A 20,468-nucleotide genomic window follows, 5' to 3' on the forward strand; every position below is an offset into this window, starting at 1 on the left:
ATTTTAAATTCATTATACGCGATTTAATCCGTTTCCATAGTTTTATTTCATGAGTAACTATCGCGGTAACCGAAGACAATATCATTTCATTTTCATTAATTTATTTTAAAATATTTCCAGAAAGGATATATAGATCTTATCACACAAAATTTCATACAAAACGATGTCTTACCACTTCAAGGCAATGTTAAATAACTTAGGATAAATTTATCTTATTTCAATATTTTGTAATATAAGTACGTTTACACACACTGAACCCTATACGAAATTTGTCAGTATACTCAACACTAATAAATTTCTGACAGTTAATCTTAAAAATCAATTTGAAATGATTTATTTTTAACAAATATTAAAAAATAACTATTCGGTCAGAGTGAGTACTTTCAGACATAGTCTCAATAAAAAGGGAAACTACACTCTCTGTTTCATTTATAGAGGTTATACTTGACGACAAACCCACCTACCATACACCCATTTAATCAAGTTTTAAGAGAGTAGGCTAGATTTTTATAAGAAAAGCCTGCTATGTGACGCAAAACACACGATCTGGAAACATTCACGATTTCTACAAATAGTACAAAATTATCGCTATGTTTGAGATTGTACAAATCGGGCACAAACATCTAACACATCTTTTTATACAATATTTCCGAAAATATAGCTATGTGTCATAATTCACATAGCAGGCGCAATTCCAAAACTGCTGTTATAAGAAGATAATGTAGTTATGTGATTTATTGCAGTTAGCGATTATAGGAAGAACATTCAATGTATGGGCGTCACATATCTACTTTTGATAAAACCTGTAATACTGAAATGAGCTCGACGCTGTTTTTGGAGCATATGTATTTAGAAATAAGGTTTAAAATGGTATTGAAAACGAAAAATCGCTAAAAATCACATAGCGAATTTTGCACGCGCAGCGACGCATATTATGCTATGTTAAACACCCCGTTAATAAAATTATTAAATGAGACCTCTCTAGACATCGTTAACGTGACATGAGAGACACTGTTAAACATCCTGACAGGCAATTACATTACAGAGGATGATTATTTAGAAAATAAATTAATTTTTTTTTTGTTAAGGGTATGAAAACAAAAAAAATCATGATTTTTTCAGTAATTTCTAGTGAAAGTTCATTGTTTTGATGTTAATTAACGTCCCTTAAAATATCCGTGACTAATTTGTTAGCACCTTATATACCGGTCAATATCTTACGAGTAGGTAAGGGCCAGTTGCATCAACCACATTTGACAGACACATCATCGTCACTCAGCACTTCAGCAGATGCTTATGGAACTTCCCATGCAATAAAATTTAACGAACGCTTTAACGGTAACAGACGGTTTGATGCATCCGGCCCTAAGTCTAATGAAAATAACTATGAATCATTCAAGACTCTCATACGATATTTATAATTTATTCTTATTGCTAGCACATTTAATTTACAAAAGCCTGAGCAATTTATATAGTAAAAAGTCACGAAACAAGTAAAATGGCACTCACTTCAAAGTCCTTCGGATTCTTGAAATTGAAACAGACCAAACAATTTGTAACACAATAAAATGTTTCAGTAAGCCCGTCTAAGTCATAGAGATGCTATTTTTGTTCAAAAACGGTGGGGAGAATACGAGTATTCGTCGCTTGGTCATTCGTTATTGTGTGAAAATCAGAGAGAAAAATCACAAAGAACAATATACGAAGCGAACAACGTTAAAAAAAGCAAACTTAAATGAGACGCAAAATGGTGCTTAATGAGATATTTTTCATGTTTGGCACAAGGGCATTTTTGTAGTTATTGTACCCTACATAATACAGTGTGCTACCAACAAGTGGGCTTTTTTTAAAGGGTCGTGATCTTACATAGTTGTTTAACTCAACCACGCCCTTTAATAGGCTACTAGACACTTATCGAATTTGGCACAAGAAATGATTGTTTCCTGTAGTATTTGACATAAGAAACCAATGTTCATAGATTTTGGGTATTAAAAGTGGCTGCGTATTTTCTATTAAAAACCGGCCAAGAGCGTGTCGGGCCACGCTCAGTGTAGGGTTCCGTAGTTTTCCGTATTTTTCTCAAAACTACTGAACCTATCAAGTTCAAAATAATTTCCCTAGAAAGTATTTATAAAGTTCTACTTTTGTGATTTTCTTCATATTTTTTAAACATATGGTTCAAAAGTTAGAGGGGGGGGGGACGCACTTTTTTTCCTTTAGGAGCGATTATTTCAGAAAATATTAATATTATCAAAAAAACGATCGTAGTAAACCCGTATTAATTTTTTAATACCTATCCAACAATATATCAGACGTTGGGATTGGAATGAAAAAAAAATCAGCCCCCACTTTACATGTAAGGGGGGTACCCTAATAAAACATTTTTTTCCATTTTTTATTTTTGCACTTTGTTGGCGTGATTGATATACATATTGGTACCAAATTTCAGCTTTCTAGTGCTAACAGTTACTGAGATTATCTGCGGACGGACGGACGGACGGACGGACGGACGGACGGACGGACGGACAGACAGACATGGCGAAACTATAAGGGTTCCTAGTTGACTACGGAACCCTAAAAATGTGTGTAATATTTTTTTTTACTTTGGCCACCGAAAACGCTGTCAGACATGTAGGAACGTCATAGAATCTAACTTAAATTCATCTCGCGTCAATAAATGACATGATGAACTTTATGCCTCATACTTAAATGTTAGAAAATTTTGTGTTCAATTCGATTTACGTCATGCACAGACAATCTATAGATTAACATGGCTAATGTTGTTTTTGCCTGATAAAGTGAAAGTAAACTTTATAAATGTTTTTTTGCTGTTTTCAAGTCGTAATAAAATATGCATGGTAGTATTTTTTTCGGTTAATTGGACAGTAATTAATAATATAAGATAGACTTTAAAAAACCGGCCAAGAGCGTGTCGGGCCACGCTCAGTGTAGGGTTCCGTAGTTTTCCGTATTTTTCTCAAAAACTACTGAACCTATCAAGTTCAAAACAATTTTCCTAGAAAGTCTTTATAAAGTTCTACTTTTGTGATTTTTTTCATATTTTTTAAACATATGGTTCAAAAGTTAGAGGGGGGGGGACGCACTTTTTTTTCCTTTAGGAGCGATTATTTCCAAAACTATTCATATTATCAAAAAACGATCTTAGTAAACCTTTATTCATTTTTAAATACCTATCCAACAATATATCACACGTTGGGGTTGGAATGAAAAAAAATATCAGCCCCCACTTTACATGTAGGGGGGGTACCCTAATAAAACATTTTCTTCCATTTTTTATTTTTGCACTTTGTTGGCGTGATTGATGTACATATTGGTACCAAATTTCAGCTTTCTAGTGCTAACGGTTACTGAGATTATCCGCGGACGGACGGACGGACGGACGGACGGACGGACGGACGGACGGACGGACGGACGGACGGACGGACGGACGGACGGACGGACAGACAGACATGGCGAAACTATAAGGGTTCCTAGTTGACTACGGAACCCTAAAAAGGGTCAAGTAGCCTATTAATAATTTTAAAAAAACCGGCCAAGAGCGTGTCGGGCCACGCTCAGTGTAGGGTTCCGTAGTTTTCAGTATTTTTCTCAAAAACTACTGAACCTATCAAGTTCAAAATAATTTTCCTAGAAAGTCTTTATAAAGTTCTACTTTTGTGATTTTTTTCATATTTTTTAAACATATGGTTCAAAAGTTAGAGGGGGGGGGACGCACTTTTTTTTCCTTTAGGAGCGATTATTTCCGAAAATATTAATATTATCAAAAAACTATCTTAGGAAACCCTTATTCATTTTTGAATACCTATCCAACAATATATCACACGTTGGGGTTGGAATAAAAAAAAATATCAGCCCCCACTTTACATGTAGGGGGGGTACCCTAATAAAACATTTTTTTCCATTTTTTATTTTTGCACTTTGTTGGCGTGATTGATATACATATTGGTACCAAATTTCAGCTTTCTAGTGCTTACGGTTACTGAGATTATCCGCGGACGGACGGACGGACGGACGGACGGACGGACGGACGGACGGACGGACGGACGGACGGACGGACAGACAGACATGGCGAAACTATAAGGGTTCCTAGTTGACTACGGAACCCTAAAAAATACTATATAAATTTTCTAACAAAAAATTTATTGCCGGCAATGTAGGTACAGCACACACACTAAACTTGTCAAGTGAGGGCAATGACAGCTCATAAATAAGTATGAGCGATGTGAGTAATGACAATTAAAAAGTGCACGCGTTACATTGAATGTTGGGATTTCGGAAAATTATTTTTTCAGTTAATTTAAATAACTATGATTTGCTGATATGCGCAAACGATTGCTAAATGACTACTATTATTAAGCGTACGGCCCGCCTGATGGAAAGCGGTCACCGTAACCTATGGACGCCTGCAACTCAAAGAGTCTCACATGCGCGTTGCCACCCCATTAGAAACTTGTACATTCCCTTTTGCTGTGTTAAATACACAGCAAAAAGGAGTGTACAAGTTCCAAGGAGGGTTGCCGACGACTCAAAGGACAATAGACGGAATAAGTCAGTTCCGTAAGTCCTCCCGTCATCAGTACACCGCACCCTCGTTGAGCTCTGGCAGCCTTACTCACCGGCAGGAACACAACACTATGAGTACGGTCTAGTGCTATTTAGCTTATTAAAGATACTACTTCAGTACACTGAGTATTTTTAATTACGTCGTTAAAATAGAAATAATAAAAGCCGTCGAAGACGGTTCATTGTTTGAACGTTTAGACGAGCTGCGGAGGTAAGTAGACTTTGTGGACTTAGCTACTGCATTGCGCAGTGAATGAAAACTTTTATCAACATCCCATAATCCCCTCACCTGCGCAAGCGAGATAGCCACCTCTCACAAGATTAAGGTTTTCTAAACAACGAAGTACTGGATAAGCCAATAAAGATTTTTCCGATAGCTGGGAGACGCGGGTGTTAAAACTTCGCGTAAATCTTGTTCGGCTTCGTGGATTTGTAATCATGTCATTATAACTTTTTGGGCCGTAAATTGTAATTTATTTTTCTCTGTTGTGATACTTTTAAAAGTCTGCTCAAGCGAATATATCTGCTTAAGCGTCGTTACTGACGCGAAGCATCTTAATGAGACGGTGTAAAATGTTTAACGGCAAATATCTCTTATAAGTTTTTTAGTTTTATGATAAATGTTAACAATATAGGTAATTTATTTTCATTTTTTATAATTACATCTCGGCTTCAATACCGCTTATAAATAGTGTTAGGGGAAGGTTGCGATCATTGGACCAGCGCCTTGAGTGGACCACTTAAATATTTCAAAATCTAATCGTGCTAGACCAAATGTAATCTTATGGTGCAGTAAGGTACAAGGTGACGTTAGGCCTCACCTTGGGTCACCCCTTAACCTCAGTAGCGCCTCGCTTCCCGGAAAAAAGTGACGCGTCCAAGTGTGTTTCGAGCGCTATTGAGTTAAATTACGTGAAGGAATAAAATCACGAAAGTATAAATACGTTTGCAGTTGAATTCGTGTGTTGACGTATAATGCTTAAACATTTATTAATGAACAAATTTAAGACAACAGTTTCCAGCTATTTGTTTTCTCTATGTTTTAATATTTTTATACCTAGTTGCTATCAATGGACCACCTGTGGGTTTTATCATCGGACCGGTCCAATCATGGACACTTTTTTAGAATTATGTAATAGTTCACCCGTACGCAAAAAGACAATACGTAAGAAAAAACTAGTATATATATGAAAATAATTATATATATTTTTTAAATTGTAAACTTTGAATAAAAAATATTTCATAAATTTATTTTTTGTCGATTTCCATAAGTTTCCTTGATTGGACCATTGGTCTAAATTTCCTAAGTCCATTGATGGCGACTTTGTGGTTCAATGAAGGTGACTCTGGTCCAAAGAAATGTATTACTTTACTTTTTATTGTGAATAAGGTAATTCATAAATAGATGTCAAGAATTAAAATTTCTCAAACTAGTTTTATTTTTTGACATAAAATCTATAAATTGTAGTGCAGCGAAGTTAAGTGGTCCAATGATAGCAACCTTCCCCTACACCGCAACCCTGTCCTCGTTGAGCTTGCGGTTCCGACGTCAACAAGTCGCGCTCAAAGCAGTTATGCCAAGCACAACACTGAATTTAAAAAAAATATACCTACTTTAAAAAATATATAATTTTAATGTACTCATAAACTTAAAATTTATAATGAATTCTGAGAAGCCATAGGCTAAAAGCTAAGGAAAAAGGTAATGTCAAACTTCTTAAAACTTAGCAAAAAAAATAATATTGTGTTAACAACTCCAAAAATGTTCACTAATTCTTTTTTTTATGATATACTTACCTCAGAGGCTAATGAGCAAAAAGTGCAATTATGTAGGTATTTAAATACGATCTTTTCTTTAAGGTTTGTAGGTCCTTGATATTTATAAGATTAATAATAAACCATCTTGAGAAAATACTCATTTCGTTTTGGCCATCCCCGCTGAATAGACTTCAAATTCAATGTTGTTCGTTATTACTTCTGCAGAATAACTGAATGGGTCTGACCAATATTATCTTTCTTTCTCCTTGAACTTCTGTAAAGTCGCCCTCAATAGAATTTGTGAACAATATAAACAAACCTTGTAGTCAAAATGTCTTTAACTTCCATTCTAACTCATCAGATATTGGCCAAATCCAACCACCAAACAAAACCAAATCAATTCATATCACATCATGATCCTCAACCTTTAAAACAATAAACTTGTGCTAGAATTTTGATATTTTATCTAATAGTTTGTTTACATTGTTGATAATTTCTATTGACAGCGATTTTACATTATTATTTTTGTATGTTGTAAAATAAGGTTTAAAGAAATAATAAAAAAAATCCCTATAGCTATAAATTTCTTTCTTGTATTGCTGTTGATGCCCCAAATAAAAAAAATAAAAAATAAAATAAAACTTTGCTCGTTTCTGGAATTTAAAACTATTTCTCTTTAGGTACTGTAGTGATTGCTTAATCACTAGTTATTTAATTTACTCCTACAATCCACACTGGCTCGGCAATGCCCTCGCATACCATGTATCCTCACTCCGTTCTCCGTCGTCCAGCCCACGGCCATCATACCATAGACAGAGCGTAAGTGACAGATACTTTCCACGGCTTTGCCGCTAATGCAATAGACACACGAGATAGTGTTCAGTATGCTATTTAAGCTTAGCATACACTACATCCCTCCCTTGAAGTTAAATTAGATTAATAACAACAAGTGTTTCAAAATCAACAAATATATTTTACTCATCTATAATCAGTCTTACAGATAATACTCAGTCAGTGCCTTTTACATATTCAGTATAGTTAAATCAAGAAATTAAGTATTAATTAACAACATTTAAAACAAGCTACATTTGCTCATCACTGTTTGCCTCGTCGGCGCCTTCTCCCTGATCTTCCTGTTGAACAGCTTCCCACTGTCCTTCTACTCTTTTCAGGTGAACCACATTTCTTCTCAGAACTTGACCCGTTAGATCATTCTTTACTGACACATCTCCTCTATTAGCACTCTGTACCGTATGAGGTGTTGGATTGTAGTTTGGACAGAGCTTATTTCCTTTATCCATATTCTTGACATACACTTTATCTCCTTCTGCTAGATTAGGCTCACTAGCGCCTCTCCTTCTGTCTGCATATTCTTTCCCCTTTTCTTTCTGTATTTTATCTCGCTCACGCACATCCAGGTCGACATCAGTACCTTCAATTCGGTCAATTGATGGAATTTTGTCTCTATTTTGCCTTCTGAAAAACAGCTCTGATGGTGATTTCCCTGTAGTCGAGTGGGGTGTACTGTTATACATTATAAGATACTCCATCAGACTTTCTTTAATATCCTTTTTTCTAGATGGCTAATTTTGAGGCGTTTCAATATATCACGATTTTGTCGTTCAACCTCTCCGTTCATCTGGGGCCAATATGGTACTGTGTTGTGAACGGTGATATTGCACTCTTCACAGTACAATCGAAACTCTTCACTAACAAACTGCCGGCCATTATCAACAGTAATCGAGACAGGGTAACCTAGTCTGCTAAAAATTTCCTTGAGCAGCTTTATAATTTGGTGACTCGTTATTGTCCTGGAGATCTTTACTTCTTTATAGCGGCTATAATAGTCTACTACAACTAGCAGGTGGTCATTATTAGGTAAAGGTCCTAGAAGATCCATCGCAACATCAACCCACGGAGCTAAAGGAGTTCGCGTCTCTTCAGCGGTGTTGGAGGATTTGGCAGTCCTACTAAAGTGCAACTCTTGCAGGACTTGACTAAATTTTCTACGTCTTTGTCGATTCTTGGCCACCACACCTTGGACCTGAGCCTGCCCTTCATAGCAACTATCCCAGGGTGGCCTTCGTGTGCAGCGTCCAATACTCCTTTCCGTAATTTCTGAGGTATGACAATTCGGTTCCCCCGAAGTAAAATATCGCCATAGAAACATAGTTCGTTCTCAAATATCTTATATCCTTTAACAGTCTCATGCCACTCTTTTTCATACACTCCGTTTTTTACGCCTCTGATTTCTTCATCATTTATAGAAGCTTCAATAATGGCAGACATCGAAATCGCATGTGGTCTGGCTTCCTCTACAATTTGGTGTATGTGTTCGTCTCCTCCTGCAGATTGTGCACCAATCAATTTGCATAGACGAGACAGCGGGTCAGCAATATTCACCTTTCCTGGTTTATAGATCACGTTATAATCATATGATTGGAGTCTCAACACCCAGCGCTCGATGCGTGCACACGGCTTTGATCTTGATCCAAACAATATTTCCAATGGTTTGTGATCTGTGATGAGATCAAATTTCTTGCCGAAAAGGAAAATGTTGAAGTGTTCAACAGACCAGACCAGAGCAAGAGCTTCTTTCTCGGTTTGACTGTATTTCCTTTCGCAGTCAGTCAGTGTCCGGTTTCCGTAGGCGATTATCCGTGGTCCATTTGAATCGGTCTGTATTAAAATTGCTCCAAGGCCAACTGGGCTGGCATCAGCAATAACTTGGGTTTTATCTTTAATATCGTAAAATCCCAACGTCTGTATTTTACTTAGTGCATCTTTCAGCTCTGTAAATGCCTTGTCTTGCTCACTTGTCCAATACGGTCTGATATCAGATTTTTTCCCCAGTTTTTTCCTTAACAGTTCTTTTAAAGGTTCTGTTCTGGTGGCTAAATTGGGTAACCACTTGTTAACATAATTCACAAGTCCTAAAAAGCTCTGTAGTTCTTCTATTGTTATCGGAAGTCTGAAGGTGGTGATGCTCTCCATATACTTTGGCAAAGGTTTCACTCCATGCTTTGATAGTTCATGTCCCAAGAAGTGCACCTGTTTCACTTTGTATATGCACTTCTGCTCATTGAGTTGTATGTTATTCTCCTTAATTACTTTCAGTACCATTTCCAGACGCATGTCATGTTGTTGTTCATCCTCCCCAAAAACTAAAATATCATCAATGAAATTAATGACCCCATCGCATTTAACTAAAAGTTTCTCCAGTACTTTTTGAAATATCTCTGGCGCACAACATATGCCAAACATGAGTCTTTTATAGCGATAGAGCCCTTTGGCTGTTATAAAAGTGGTAATATGTCTACAATCTGGGTGTAATTCCAACTGGTGAAAAGCGTCCTTGATATCAAGTTTGCTAAAATATTTAGCTTTCCCAATTTCCGGTAATAGTTTATCCATACATGGTAATGGATGATTTTCTCTTAAAATTGCAGCATTAGCACGACGCATATCCACACACAACCGCAAATCTCCATTTTCTTTCATAATGGGCACCATTGGTGAAACCCATCGTGAAGGTCCATTAACTTCTTCAATAATATCTCGATCGAGTAACTCTTGGATCTTGCTCTCAACTTTTTGTTGGATAGGCAAAGGTATTCTCCGATATGGCTGTGAGACTGGTTGTACATTTTCATCTATAGGAATTTCTACCAATACATCTTTGAGCTTGGGAAATGATTGTGATATGACACCTTCATCAACTTTATTCACATCTGCACCAATTTTCAAAACACCTAACCGTGTCGCCGTTTCTCTGCCCAACAAGTCTTGCGTGCCATTCGCAATAACATAAACTATTGCATTTTCTTTGCGTCCATTTGCTTCCATTGTAGTCTCAAATGACCCTTTGATATTGAGTGGAGTGTGACTGCCATAAGCCATAAGAGATTTGGTTGGGTTGGGTGTTTGATTAATTGCTACAGCTCCTAATTTTTTCAAAACTTCCCACTTTTCTAGAGAAATAAGATTGTGTTTACAACCAGAATCAACTAGCATTTCTGTCTTGATTCCCCCGAGGATACAATCGATTATAGCATCACTGTCAATGTTAAATACGTAATCGACTTCAACTCTCGCTTTTTTATTTTCTTTCTTGCTTGATTGATTATTCAATTTCCGTTTCAGACCAGCCGATCTGCAGAGTTGGCGGAAGTGTCCTATTTTGCCACAAGCATGACATGTCTTCCCTGAAGCTGGACAATCCTTGTACTCTTTATGGATTTTACCTCCACACCGAACGCAAGAAGGTTTCAATTTGCCATGAGGCCCTTCCTTTTTAGTTTTTGTACTATTCTTGTTATAAATAGAGTTAACTTCTTCTTGGTTTACTTGTTTAGTATTTAGGCTACTCTGTGTCTTGTCTTCATATATTTGTAGTTGGTCGTTTACAACTTCTAATGTATTAGCCTCAGTTATTATTTTTTCTAGCGTTATACTGTCACCTATTGTTAGAATTTTCTTTCGAAGCTCAGCTGAATGACATTTTTCAGTAATTTGGTCGATCAAGTGATCTTCTGTCTTATCAAAACTACATTTTTCAGCTTGCTTCCGGAGTCGTACCAGGAAACTTTCGAACTTTTCATTATCTTCTTGTTTAATTACTCTGAACATGTGACGCTCAAAAACTCGATTACACTTCGGAAGAAAGTATTCATCAAGTTTTTCTACTGCTGTCTTATATACATCAACATTCTCTGCAGCTGTGACGTTTGCACCAGGTAAGTTGTAGAATATATCTTGAAGACTTGTCCCTCCGAAGTGCAGTAATGTTGCTCGTTTCTTCACATCTTTTGTTATTTCTGCCGCATCCAGGTAGATAGACAATGACCTCTTCCATTTTTCCCATTTGCTGCCAATGGAACTTCGATCGCCCTCCAAATCTAACCCCTCCAGGGTTAGTAATGGTTGTGAGCTCATAGCAGTTATGTAACACCCTTGATGTAACCTGAAATATCAAATTAGTTGGTGAATTATCTGACCGTTTTCCAATTTAATGGACGGTGTGTCAACCCAGACATTTTCCAATTGAATGGACGGTGTGTCAACCCAGACATTTTCCAATTGAATGGACGGTGTGTCAACCCAGACATTTTCCAATTGAATGGACGGTGTGTCAAACCCAGACATTTTCCAATTGAATGGACGGTGTGTCAAACCCAGACATTTTCCAATTTAATGGACGGTGTGTCAACCCCGACATTTTCCAATTGAATGGACGGTGTGTCAAACCCAGACATTTTCCAATTTAATGGACGGTGTGTCAAACCCAGGTATCTTCCAATTTAATGGATGGTGTGTCACACCCAGACATTTTCCAATTTAATGGATGGTGTGTCAACCCAGTTTTAATAGAAGACATTTAAGTTTAATTTTTAACCGAGTATCTTGTACTGTTCACTGATAACTGTTGTCAAGTCAAAGAAAGTATTGTTCTTTATATAATCACAATGTGTGCTGCAGCGTAGTATCTTCTTAGTAGTTTGTGGCTGCAGCCGATACTATATCATCCTAATTACATTATTTTAACATGGCAAGTTCTGTGCAGTTTACCCACTATGACTATGACATTATATAGTAAGTACTTGAGTTTCACTAAGGCTTTTGTCATATTGGATTTTAATGGAAATGCCTTATGAGTCTACTGTATAAAATATTATATTTATAAAAGGTGAAATTTACATTAAATTATATTAATATATTCCCAACAAACCGGTAGCCATTTTGTACCTAATGATATTCATCACTGTGGAGTAAATACGCGAATACAACTTATTGCTTTATAGTGAGAATAAATTCATGATCCCAACGCCCCTAACAGTGCAATCTAATAGGCCTGCCGCCATTTAAGTATAGATAACGTTATCTGTGATTGTTTACGCTGTCCAGTTCCCTGCTTTGTTTATGTACCAATCTGTACAAACCGGGTAACATATTTCACCTTGAAAAGTCCGTTTAGATGATGGAATATACTGACAGAACGAACAATTATGTTGTAAAAATATTGTTCCTTGTGGACGCATCACGCAACAGTGCTAAATATAGAAAAAGTTTCATTTCGGAATAAAATCATGACCTCCATTTTGTTTTTGTACCCGGTGTTGGTAATTCTCTTACTTGAGATTTTAGTAAAACACTTACCTTTTTCTCGTCGCCACTTGTAGTGATTGCTTAATCACTAGTTATTTAATTTACTCCTACAATCCACACTGGCTCGGCAATGCCCTCGCATACCATGTATCCTCACTCCGTTCTCCGTCGTCCAGCCCACGGCCATCATACCATAGACAGAGCGTAAGTGACAGATACTTTCCACGGCTTTGCCGCTAATGCAATAGACACACGAGATAGTGTTCAGTATGCTATTTAAGCTTAGCATACACTACAGGTACCTACGTATTTAGCTCGATTCCTGGAAAGTGACAAAGCAGCAGCAGTAGGTACAAAGACTTCCCCGCTTAGAGTAAGGTTTTATGTTTTTATGAAAGTGTATTGCGACTGCATTTTTCTTTTGTAATGTACACGGGCGTTGTTGGCAAAGGCGCTGCGAGGGGCGCCCTTTATCGCCGGGCGCCGGGCACCGTTTGCCAGAGGCCGGTGTCATCGAGGCAAGGCGAGCGCTCTTTTAGTGATTCCGTAGCAGATTACATTTAATAAAAATTGTTTGTTTCTTTACAATTTAGGTTCGTTTTTTTATATATATTGTGCTAATTCATTTGTACAACGGACAAAAATCAAACGTTTTTATGAAACGTCAAATCTTTTAAATAATCAGTTGATTGTGTTGCTATACACCAGTTTTATAAAAGACGCCGCTTCTGAGACTTAAATCTCTTTCTTTCTAGAAAAGTTTTTTTTTTAGTGGAAAGTGACACAGCAGTATAAAGGCTTCCCTGTGTAACGTTTTATGTTTCTATGAAATTGTATTGAAAAATGCAACCGGCATTTTTCTTAATGTACACGGGCGGTGTTGGCAAAGGCATTGCGAGGCGCCCTTTATCGCCGGGCACTGTTTGCCGGAGGCTGTTGTCACCGAGGCAAAGCAAGCGCTCTTGTAGTGTTTCCGTAGCAGGTTACATTTTACTAATTAGAAAAACTGTTGGTAATTAAGGTTCATTTTATCTTTAATATGAATATAACTTTATAAGTTCATTATTGTATGATATTGCTGAATAGACTTCAAAGTATACAAAAGAAAGAAAATACAGAAATTTATGTTAGTTAAATTATTTATTTTGAATATGGTTACATTTTTACTTGCAATTACTAATATTATTTTTATTTTTACAAAATAGAAAACGAATTACAGATGATTTTTATCCTGATTATTTTTAATGAAAGTGAAATTACGGGAAGCATTATGCTCAAATATATATATGAACTGTATCGCAGCTAATCACAACAACCAACTATATGCGGAGCCTGGCGCTAGGCCGGGAAAACGTTAGGTTGAAGAAGAAGGAGTCAGAGTGTAGACAGACATACAGTCACAACTGTTTGAGAAAATAATAATTATTAATAACCTAACTTACCTGATTAAACTTGAACATATTATCATATCATAAAAATCTTCCAACGCTGTCTACTGCACCCACGGGCCTGCTGAAGATCTGAAAATTGTGACACGGAACTTGGTTGCCTAGCTTTAGCAACCTCAAGGAGTAATTACAGTTTGATTGAAATGAAATGAAATATATACGGGGGGGAGGGGGTATCCACTATGGGACCGGCAACTCGACGGGCCACTTCTTTTTAAAATATTACATCTTATAATTAACATGCATTAAAAAAACAAGATACAATTTAACATGCAAAAGTATTCATCAAAAAATATAGACTTAGGTACTCTATGGAAAATAATTTCAATAAATTATACAAAGTACAAAGCTACTATGATTAATAAGAGATGTTAGAGATGTATAGAACATCTAAAAAAAAGAAAAATTATACATGATGAAGAAAAACAAAGAAGGGATAGAAATAAAAGATAACTAAAACAACTTTAGAGTTGTAAAAGACTCTTGATGTCTCAACTAAAGAAAAAAATATATGTATACTTAATCTACTTTTTTTTCTTGGAGATGTATATTTATGGTCTCCAAGAGTCAGAAAGAAAATAAACAAACAAGGACCGAACCGACTGTTTCAATGAAATCATACTCAAAATTGTTTTTAAATATAATATTAATTCTAAATATAATGTCCCATACGATTAAATAAATAAATAAAAATATATTGATATGACGCAACTTTTTAGCTATAATAAGTACAATTTGAACAGATTAGTTCCGATCTTACGTAACGTTTAACCCCATCCTCTTTGTGCAAGTTACTAACCAATGGGGAGTTCCCGCCGCTCACGACCGAGTTTTGATTTAAGACATTGTTCAACATGATAATGAGAACATTCGGGGCAAAGACAACGACTAAAAGTTGCTTGATATTTAAGAGCTACTTAGCTTTTCTGCAAAATTGTGGACATAACTTAACTACCTATTTAAAAGGCTTAAGTAAGTTAACAAGTAACTTAGCTTCGCTAGCTTACCTGTGTGTGTTTAGCTTGCCTGTGTGGTGACGGGTTAATAATTTCACCACCCCCTTTCTTCCCGTGGGTGTCGTAGAAGGCGACTATGGGATATGGGTTAAATTGTGGCGTAGGCGAGAGGCTGGCAACCTGTCACTGCAATGTCACAGTTTCGTTTTCTTTCAACCCCTTATTTTGCCAAGAGAGGCACTGAAGCTGTAGTAGTTTCATGTGTTCTGCCTACCCCTTTATGGGATGCAGGCGTGATTGTATGTATGTATGTTAGCTTCGCTACGCTGGATTTCTTCAACATTCAAAATATTTAGTTTATGATGGTCCTTCTTTGTTATTATTCACGGAGTTTCAACACTAACTATGTCAACTAGTGTCATTCCAAACAAGTTAATAGATTTTTAAACGTCAACATTTTGATGATACTGCAATACTTTGAAATCGAGAAAATAGTATCATTATTTAGTCTATTGCTTGAAGAAATGTTTCCGCATTTCATAACCCTAAATTAATTTACAACACGTCATTAATTTGAAGCAATTTCAATTAAATTTACCTTTCAATTACATCCCCGTTAAAAATGCCTTCCGCGTGGCGTGATCAAGCGAAAACGGTATTTCAAAGCTCGCTTCGAAAACACGTCTCATTGAACAGGCGAGTGCAGAAACATCTTTACAGGCCAACATTCCAAAAATATATTTACACGTCTTTGAAACAATGACACTAAGGTCGTGTATACGTAACTTTGGGATGTTGGTTTGTGTAGATGCTTTTGAACTGGACGGAGCGAGAGTTCAGTGGTATATACTCCATTAAGGATAGTCGCCGTGCGGGTATCGCGCGTTTGATACTTGTCCCAATCAGAGTAACAGTTCCCTTGGTGCTCGCGGCTGCACGGTGTGCAGTGGCACGGAATCACAGATAAAACTGTCGTTTCATAAACTAGTGTGTAGGTAACTAAACTATACTATAGTGTGAGTTTGTCATGTAGGTAACGATAGATGCTTCGCGCTTAGATAAATCCAGGTGTAAGCTGCATATCCCTGCGGTTTCGCTAGTCCGTAGGGGACGCAAAACTTACGCTAATAAAGCATACGTGACAACTCTGTCTTTTATGCAATCGTTTTCTTCTTTCTGTATTATCCCGGTATTTTGACATCGTTTGTGAGCGCCTAGGTTCGCTTTGCCACCCAGGCTTTGATTCAGATTCAGATTCAGAAATTTATTTGCTGAAACATGGTATTTACAATAAGGTCTTAATACTAGGTATAACAGTTCTACATGTTTGGTCATAGAGACATGCAAATATTTTGTAATGTAATGTGTGTCGCATGCATTAATTTAATGGCTACTTACTTTTGATTAGACAATCTTATAACTTTCATTATCATTACTATCAATATATTATGCCTTAGATGCTAAAAAGTTATACAAAGCTTTTTTAAATTCATGAACGCGTATTGATGCGTATTGGCTGGGTGCACGATGACGGCATCACCTAGCGGTTACAATTACGGCGGACTTTGAAACGCCAAATGGCTTTCTGTCAATACGAAGAGTAAGTAAATAAACAAATAATTTTAATGAAATAGCGTAATGTTTAATTCGATCATATAAATTTATAGTGTCGATAATAATATTCACCTTTTAAAACTCCGTTTAAAATGACACAATCAATAAATTTCTGGTAAGTACATACGGAGTTTCTCATGGTTGAGTTCGCGAAATGTAAATAAAGAAGTAAACCGATTTTAGGTAATAACGCATTTCATATATACTGAAGACGATTATTTATGCCTGTAGTGTCGTTAATGATGCAGAATTTTTGTCTATTTGAAAAGTATGTTAGTTTAAATTTTAACTTCTGATTAGCAGAAACGTCTGCAATCGATGCCACTAGGCTTAGAATAAATTTAAAAGTGGAAAATGTCTGCCTTGGGTGAGACTTGAACTCACGGCCTCTGGATCAATATTCCAGCGCTCTGCCAACTGAGCCACCAAGACTTCAACCAAGCCAGCGAAATTTTCCACTACTAAGGTCAATGGGACCCGTAGCGACATCTACCGTAAGAGTGTTAAACTTCTTAAACGGCAACCGGAGTTCCAAGTCATATTGGAAATTCACCAGTTACGATGCGCTAACCATGCTAAATTTTAACTTCTGATTAGCAGAAACGTCTGCAATCGATGCCACTAGGCTTAGAATAAATTTAAAAGTGGAAAATGTCTGCCTTGGGTGAGACTTGAACTCACGGCCTCTGGATCAATATTCCAGCGCTCTGCCAACTGAGCCACCAAGACTTCAACCAAGCCAGCGAAATTTTCCACTACTAACTACTACTCCGGTTGCCGTTTAAGAAGTTTAACACTCTTACGGTAGATGTCGCTACGGGTCCCATTGACCTTAGTAGTGGAAAATTTCGCTGGCTTGGTTGAAGTCTTGGTGGCTCAGTTGGCAGAGCGCTGGAATATTGATCGTGAGTTCAAGTCTCACCCAAGGCAGACATTTTCCACTTTTAAATTTATTCTAAGCCTAGTGGCATCGATTGCAGACGTTTCTGCTAATCAGAAGTTAAAATTTAGCATGGTTAGCGCATCGTAACTGGTGAATTTCCAATATGACTTGGAACTCCGGTTGCCGTTTAAGAAGTTTAACACTCTTACGGTAGATGTCGCTACGGGTCCCATTGACCTTAGTAGTGGAAAATTTCGCTGGCTTGGTTGAAGTCTTGGTGGCTCAGTTGGCAGAGCGCTGGCAAATCCAGAGGCCGTGAGTTCAAGTCTCACCCAAGGCAGACATTTTCCACTTTTAAATTTATGTTAGTTTACTTACTTTTTCCTCTTACAGCGATTATCTATTTCATTTGCTGGTCTCGTTTCCAATTTGCTTGTGTATATTTATAAAATTTGTGATCACTGTTTTTCCCAGTCTTCGTACAGTTAGCTACGTAGCAAGTATCGTTACGCATATTTATTTATTTTTACGTTAAATGCACGGATACGTAAATTTCGCTGTAAAAAGTGACAGTTGGTCTGCCGAGCGAGGGTTTTTTTGGCCACGGTGCGCGCTGCGATCGATTCGTGGTTCTCCCACCACCTACTTCGCACCCAGCCAATAAACTGGTTTTGACGTCAGCGACTACCTATTGAAATTTATACAACCCAGAGGAACTGTATTTCATACATGATTAAATATTAGTAAACTTATAGTCAGTTCATTCATGACGTAAGTATGTAACATATGGCATGTTCGCTACTAGCAAGCTCATCCTGTACCTGTTCATACTTCAGTCATAAATCACAAAACGCCAACTGCTGACAGTTTGACTGCGTGTAATATGAGCGCGACTAATCTACGAGATTGCAGCTCGGGCCGTCGCGACAGAGGCGACGGCAATTGCCCCGCTAGGCATTGTTCCCGCGCTGCCGGCGCTGCGCGATGAGTCCGCCCATCTCCCAGATTGATTCGGTGAAAGGATTCCAGTTTTACTGATGGCTAAGCAACGTTTTACTCGAATGTAGCTCTCGCTCAACTCACTAATCAATTATCAAGAACTTGAAATACTTAAGGCTCAGTTAGACGTTGCGGATCACTGACCGACGACTGATCATATAACGCAGTGACGCATGTGAGTTTTTGCATCGCACCATCTAAATGAGATCTTAGTTATGCAATCGTTATATTGCGTCTTAGAATTTAAGTAGTCTCGTTATCTGGCTGCCTAGCGCGACAGTTTCCAATGATAGTCCCCAGGCAATCTAGGCTGTCTTATCTCGAAACATTGTGTTTATACGTTTGGGACTCTGAGCATAAGCGCTGTTGTACTGGAGAGCATACTACATAATAAAACAACATGGAGATAGTGCACCGATGTGAGCTTTAAATTTTAATCTGCTTTGTGTTCTGCCTAGTAAAGGACAAAAAGTAACAGACGGACAGATCACTGCAAACAGTAGAGTTTTTATTTGTTTGAAATGCAAGTATTTTTTCAGCGATGCCTGTATATTGTGTCCTCGAAATTTTCTTTTAGTGGACCGTTAATCTAACTTGGTCATTGAGTAAAAGACAAAAATGTATAAACACAAAATGGCAGTTTTGAGGAAAAACAGAGCACGTCACGGTACACGAAAACTTGCTCTTTTTGTGTCAGTATCATTCTTAAATACATTTACGTCGCGAATTTCATTATTTTTTATTTATTCGTATGGCGCATTTACATAAACTTTCAAACAATATGTAGCTAGAATTATAAGTCCACATTCAGGGTTCCAAACCACGAGATTGCTGATTGTCAGGTGTTAATTTAAACAGGTCTTCCGGGGAGGGCCTGGGAAAGCATGCAGAGGGCAGCGCTGTATAATGTGCTCAATGGTTTGAGCCTCTTCACCACATTCGCAGAGCGCAGAGTCCCGCCAACCCCATTTCATTATGAATTTTGGTTATACATGTTTTTATTAAAATTTGTTTAACCATATTTTCAAAGAATTTCAGTTTCTGCTTATAAAAGTAATAAATATAAAAACTAACAGGTTTGCCACAGATAAGCCGCGTAGCTTCGGCGCGGAAAGGGAACGAGCGAAGCTGTTTTAAATAAAAATCGCACTAGTCGGCGCGATCGAGTTATTGCCTCGTAAATTATCGTTTTCAAATGAAACAGTCGCAAGCTGCTGCGCCGAGCGACATGGCTCAAAAATTGTAAAATATGTATCAAATTACATATAAAGTGATTGCCATCATGTGGTCACTGAGAACCGTTTCAGGCTAAAGTTTTATACCAGGATACTCATTCGCGTGTGTACAAATTTATAGATGAAATGTGGAAAAAAGTAACGGGTGTTAAAAAAAGCTCGTCAAAAGCCAATGGAGGGAAAAGTAACGCGCTTGTACCTATAGGCGCGTTTAAATACGATAGCCTCATACCGCCCTTAAGCAACATAAATATAGATGTAATCAAAAAATTTAATCAAAGTTCGATTAAATCTTATCTACTCTTAACTCCATTGTTTTTGTAAACAGCTCTCCTAAAATGTATTTATGAAATTTTAAATTATCTACAAGTATTAAATGACCGAATTTAAAACTTATTTAGCAATCATTATTAGTTACTTAATACGAGTAACTACATATATCACAAAAAAATGGGCAACGATACAGCAGGGTACTTGGTACATGCGTTTAATTCGCGAGCAAACAGCTGGAGAATAATCAAACGAACAAAACGGTGCGTGGAGTCCCTCCGCGCGGATTAAATGCAATTTCGTAACATAACTAAAAAACATTTTGTCAAGTGAGTGAAGTGACGTTTTTGCGTTTAGTTTCGTCCATCTTTTTACTGTGTTAAATATTTTACATTGCTATTTGCTCAAATTGTTGAAAAAACAATCTGAAACTAATTTTTCACTGGATCTAAATATAAAACACATACATTCCAACCAACCATTCCACCATTCAAAACCATTATGTCACTGACTGAGTGAATGAGTGAATGAATGGAATGAGTGAGTCGTGTTCATCGCAACGACACTGACAGAATGTTACGTGCTGAGTGAGCGGCATTTCACGCAACGTAACACT

General features: G+C 37.3%; 1 protein-coding gene and 3 non-coding genes across 4 annotated transcripts; 1 reads left to right on the forward strand and 3 right to left on the reverse strand.

Annotated features, from left to right (window-relative positions):
• Positions 1 to 8,262: 8,262 nt before the first annotated feature.
• Positions 8,263 to 12,722, reverse strand: LOC125225184 (uncharacterized protein K02A2.6-like). The gene is made up of 2 exons (XM_048128770.1): positions 12,499 to 12,722; positions 8,263 to 11,305 (listed from the first exon to the last, which is right to left on the reverse strand). The coding sequence occupies exon 2, from the start codon at positions 11,275 to 11,277 to the stop codon at positions 8,263 to 8,265; it is 3,015 nt and encodes a 1,004-aa protein (XP_047984727.1). The 5' UTR covers positions 11,278 to 11,305; positions 12,499 to 12,722.
• A 4,102-nt stretch (positions 12,723 to 16,824) lies between these two features.
• On the reverse strand, positions 16,825 to 16,897 carry Trnan-auu. Its single transcript has one exon. It is a non-coding gene; the product is annotated as a tRNA-Asn (tRNA).
• A 224-nt stretch (positions 16,898 to 17,121) lies between these two features.
• On the reverse strand, positions 17,122 to 17,194 carry Trnan-auu. Its single transcript has one exon. It is a non-coding gene; the product is annotated as a tRNA-Asn (tRNA).
• A 425-nt stretch (positions 17,195 to 17,619) lies between these two features.
• On the forward strand, positions 17,620 to 17,688 carry Trnaf-aaa. The gene has a single exon. It is a non-coding gene; the product is annotated as a tRNA-Phe (tRNA).
• Positions 17,689 to 20,468: the final 2,780 nt, after the last annotated feature.

The sequence above is a fragment of the Leguminivora glycinivorella genome, chromosome 4 (assembly GCF_023078275.1).
Source record: "Leguminivora glycinivorella isolate SPB_JAAS2020 chromosome 4, LegGlyc_1.1, whole genome shotgun sequence".
NCBI lineage: Eukaryota > Metazoa > Arthropoda > Insecta > Lepidoptera > Tortricidae > Leguminivora > Leguminivora glycinivorella.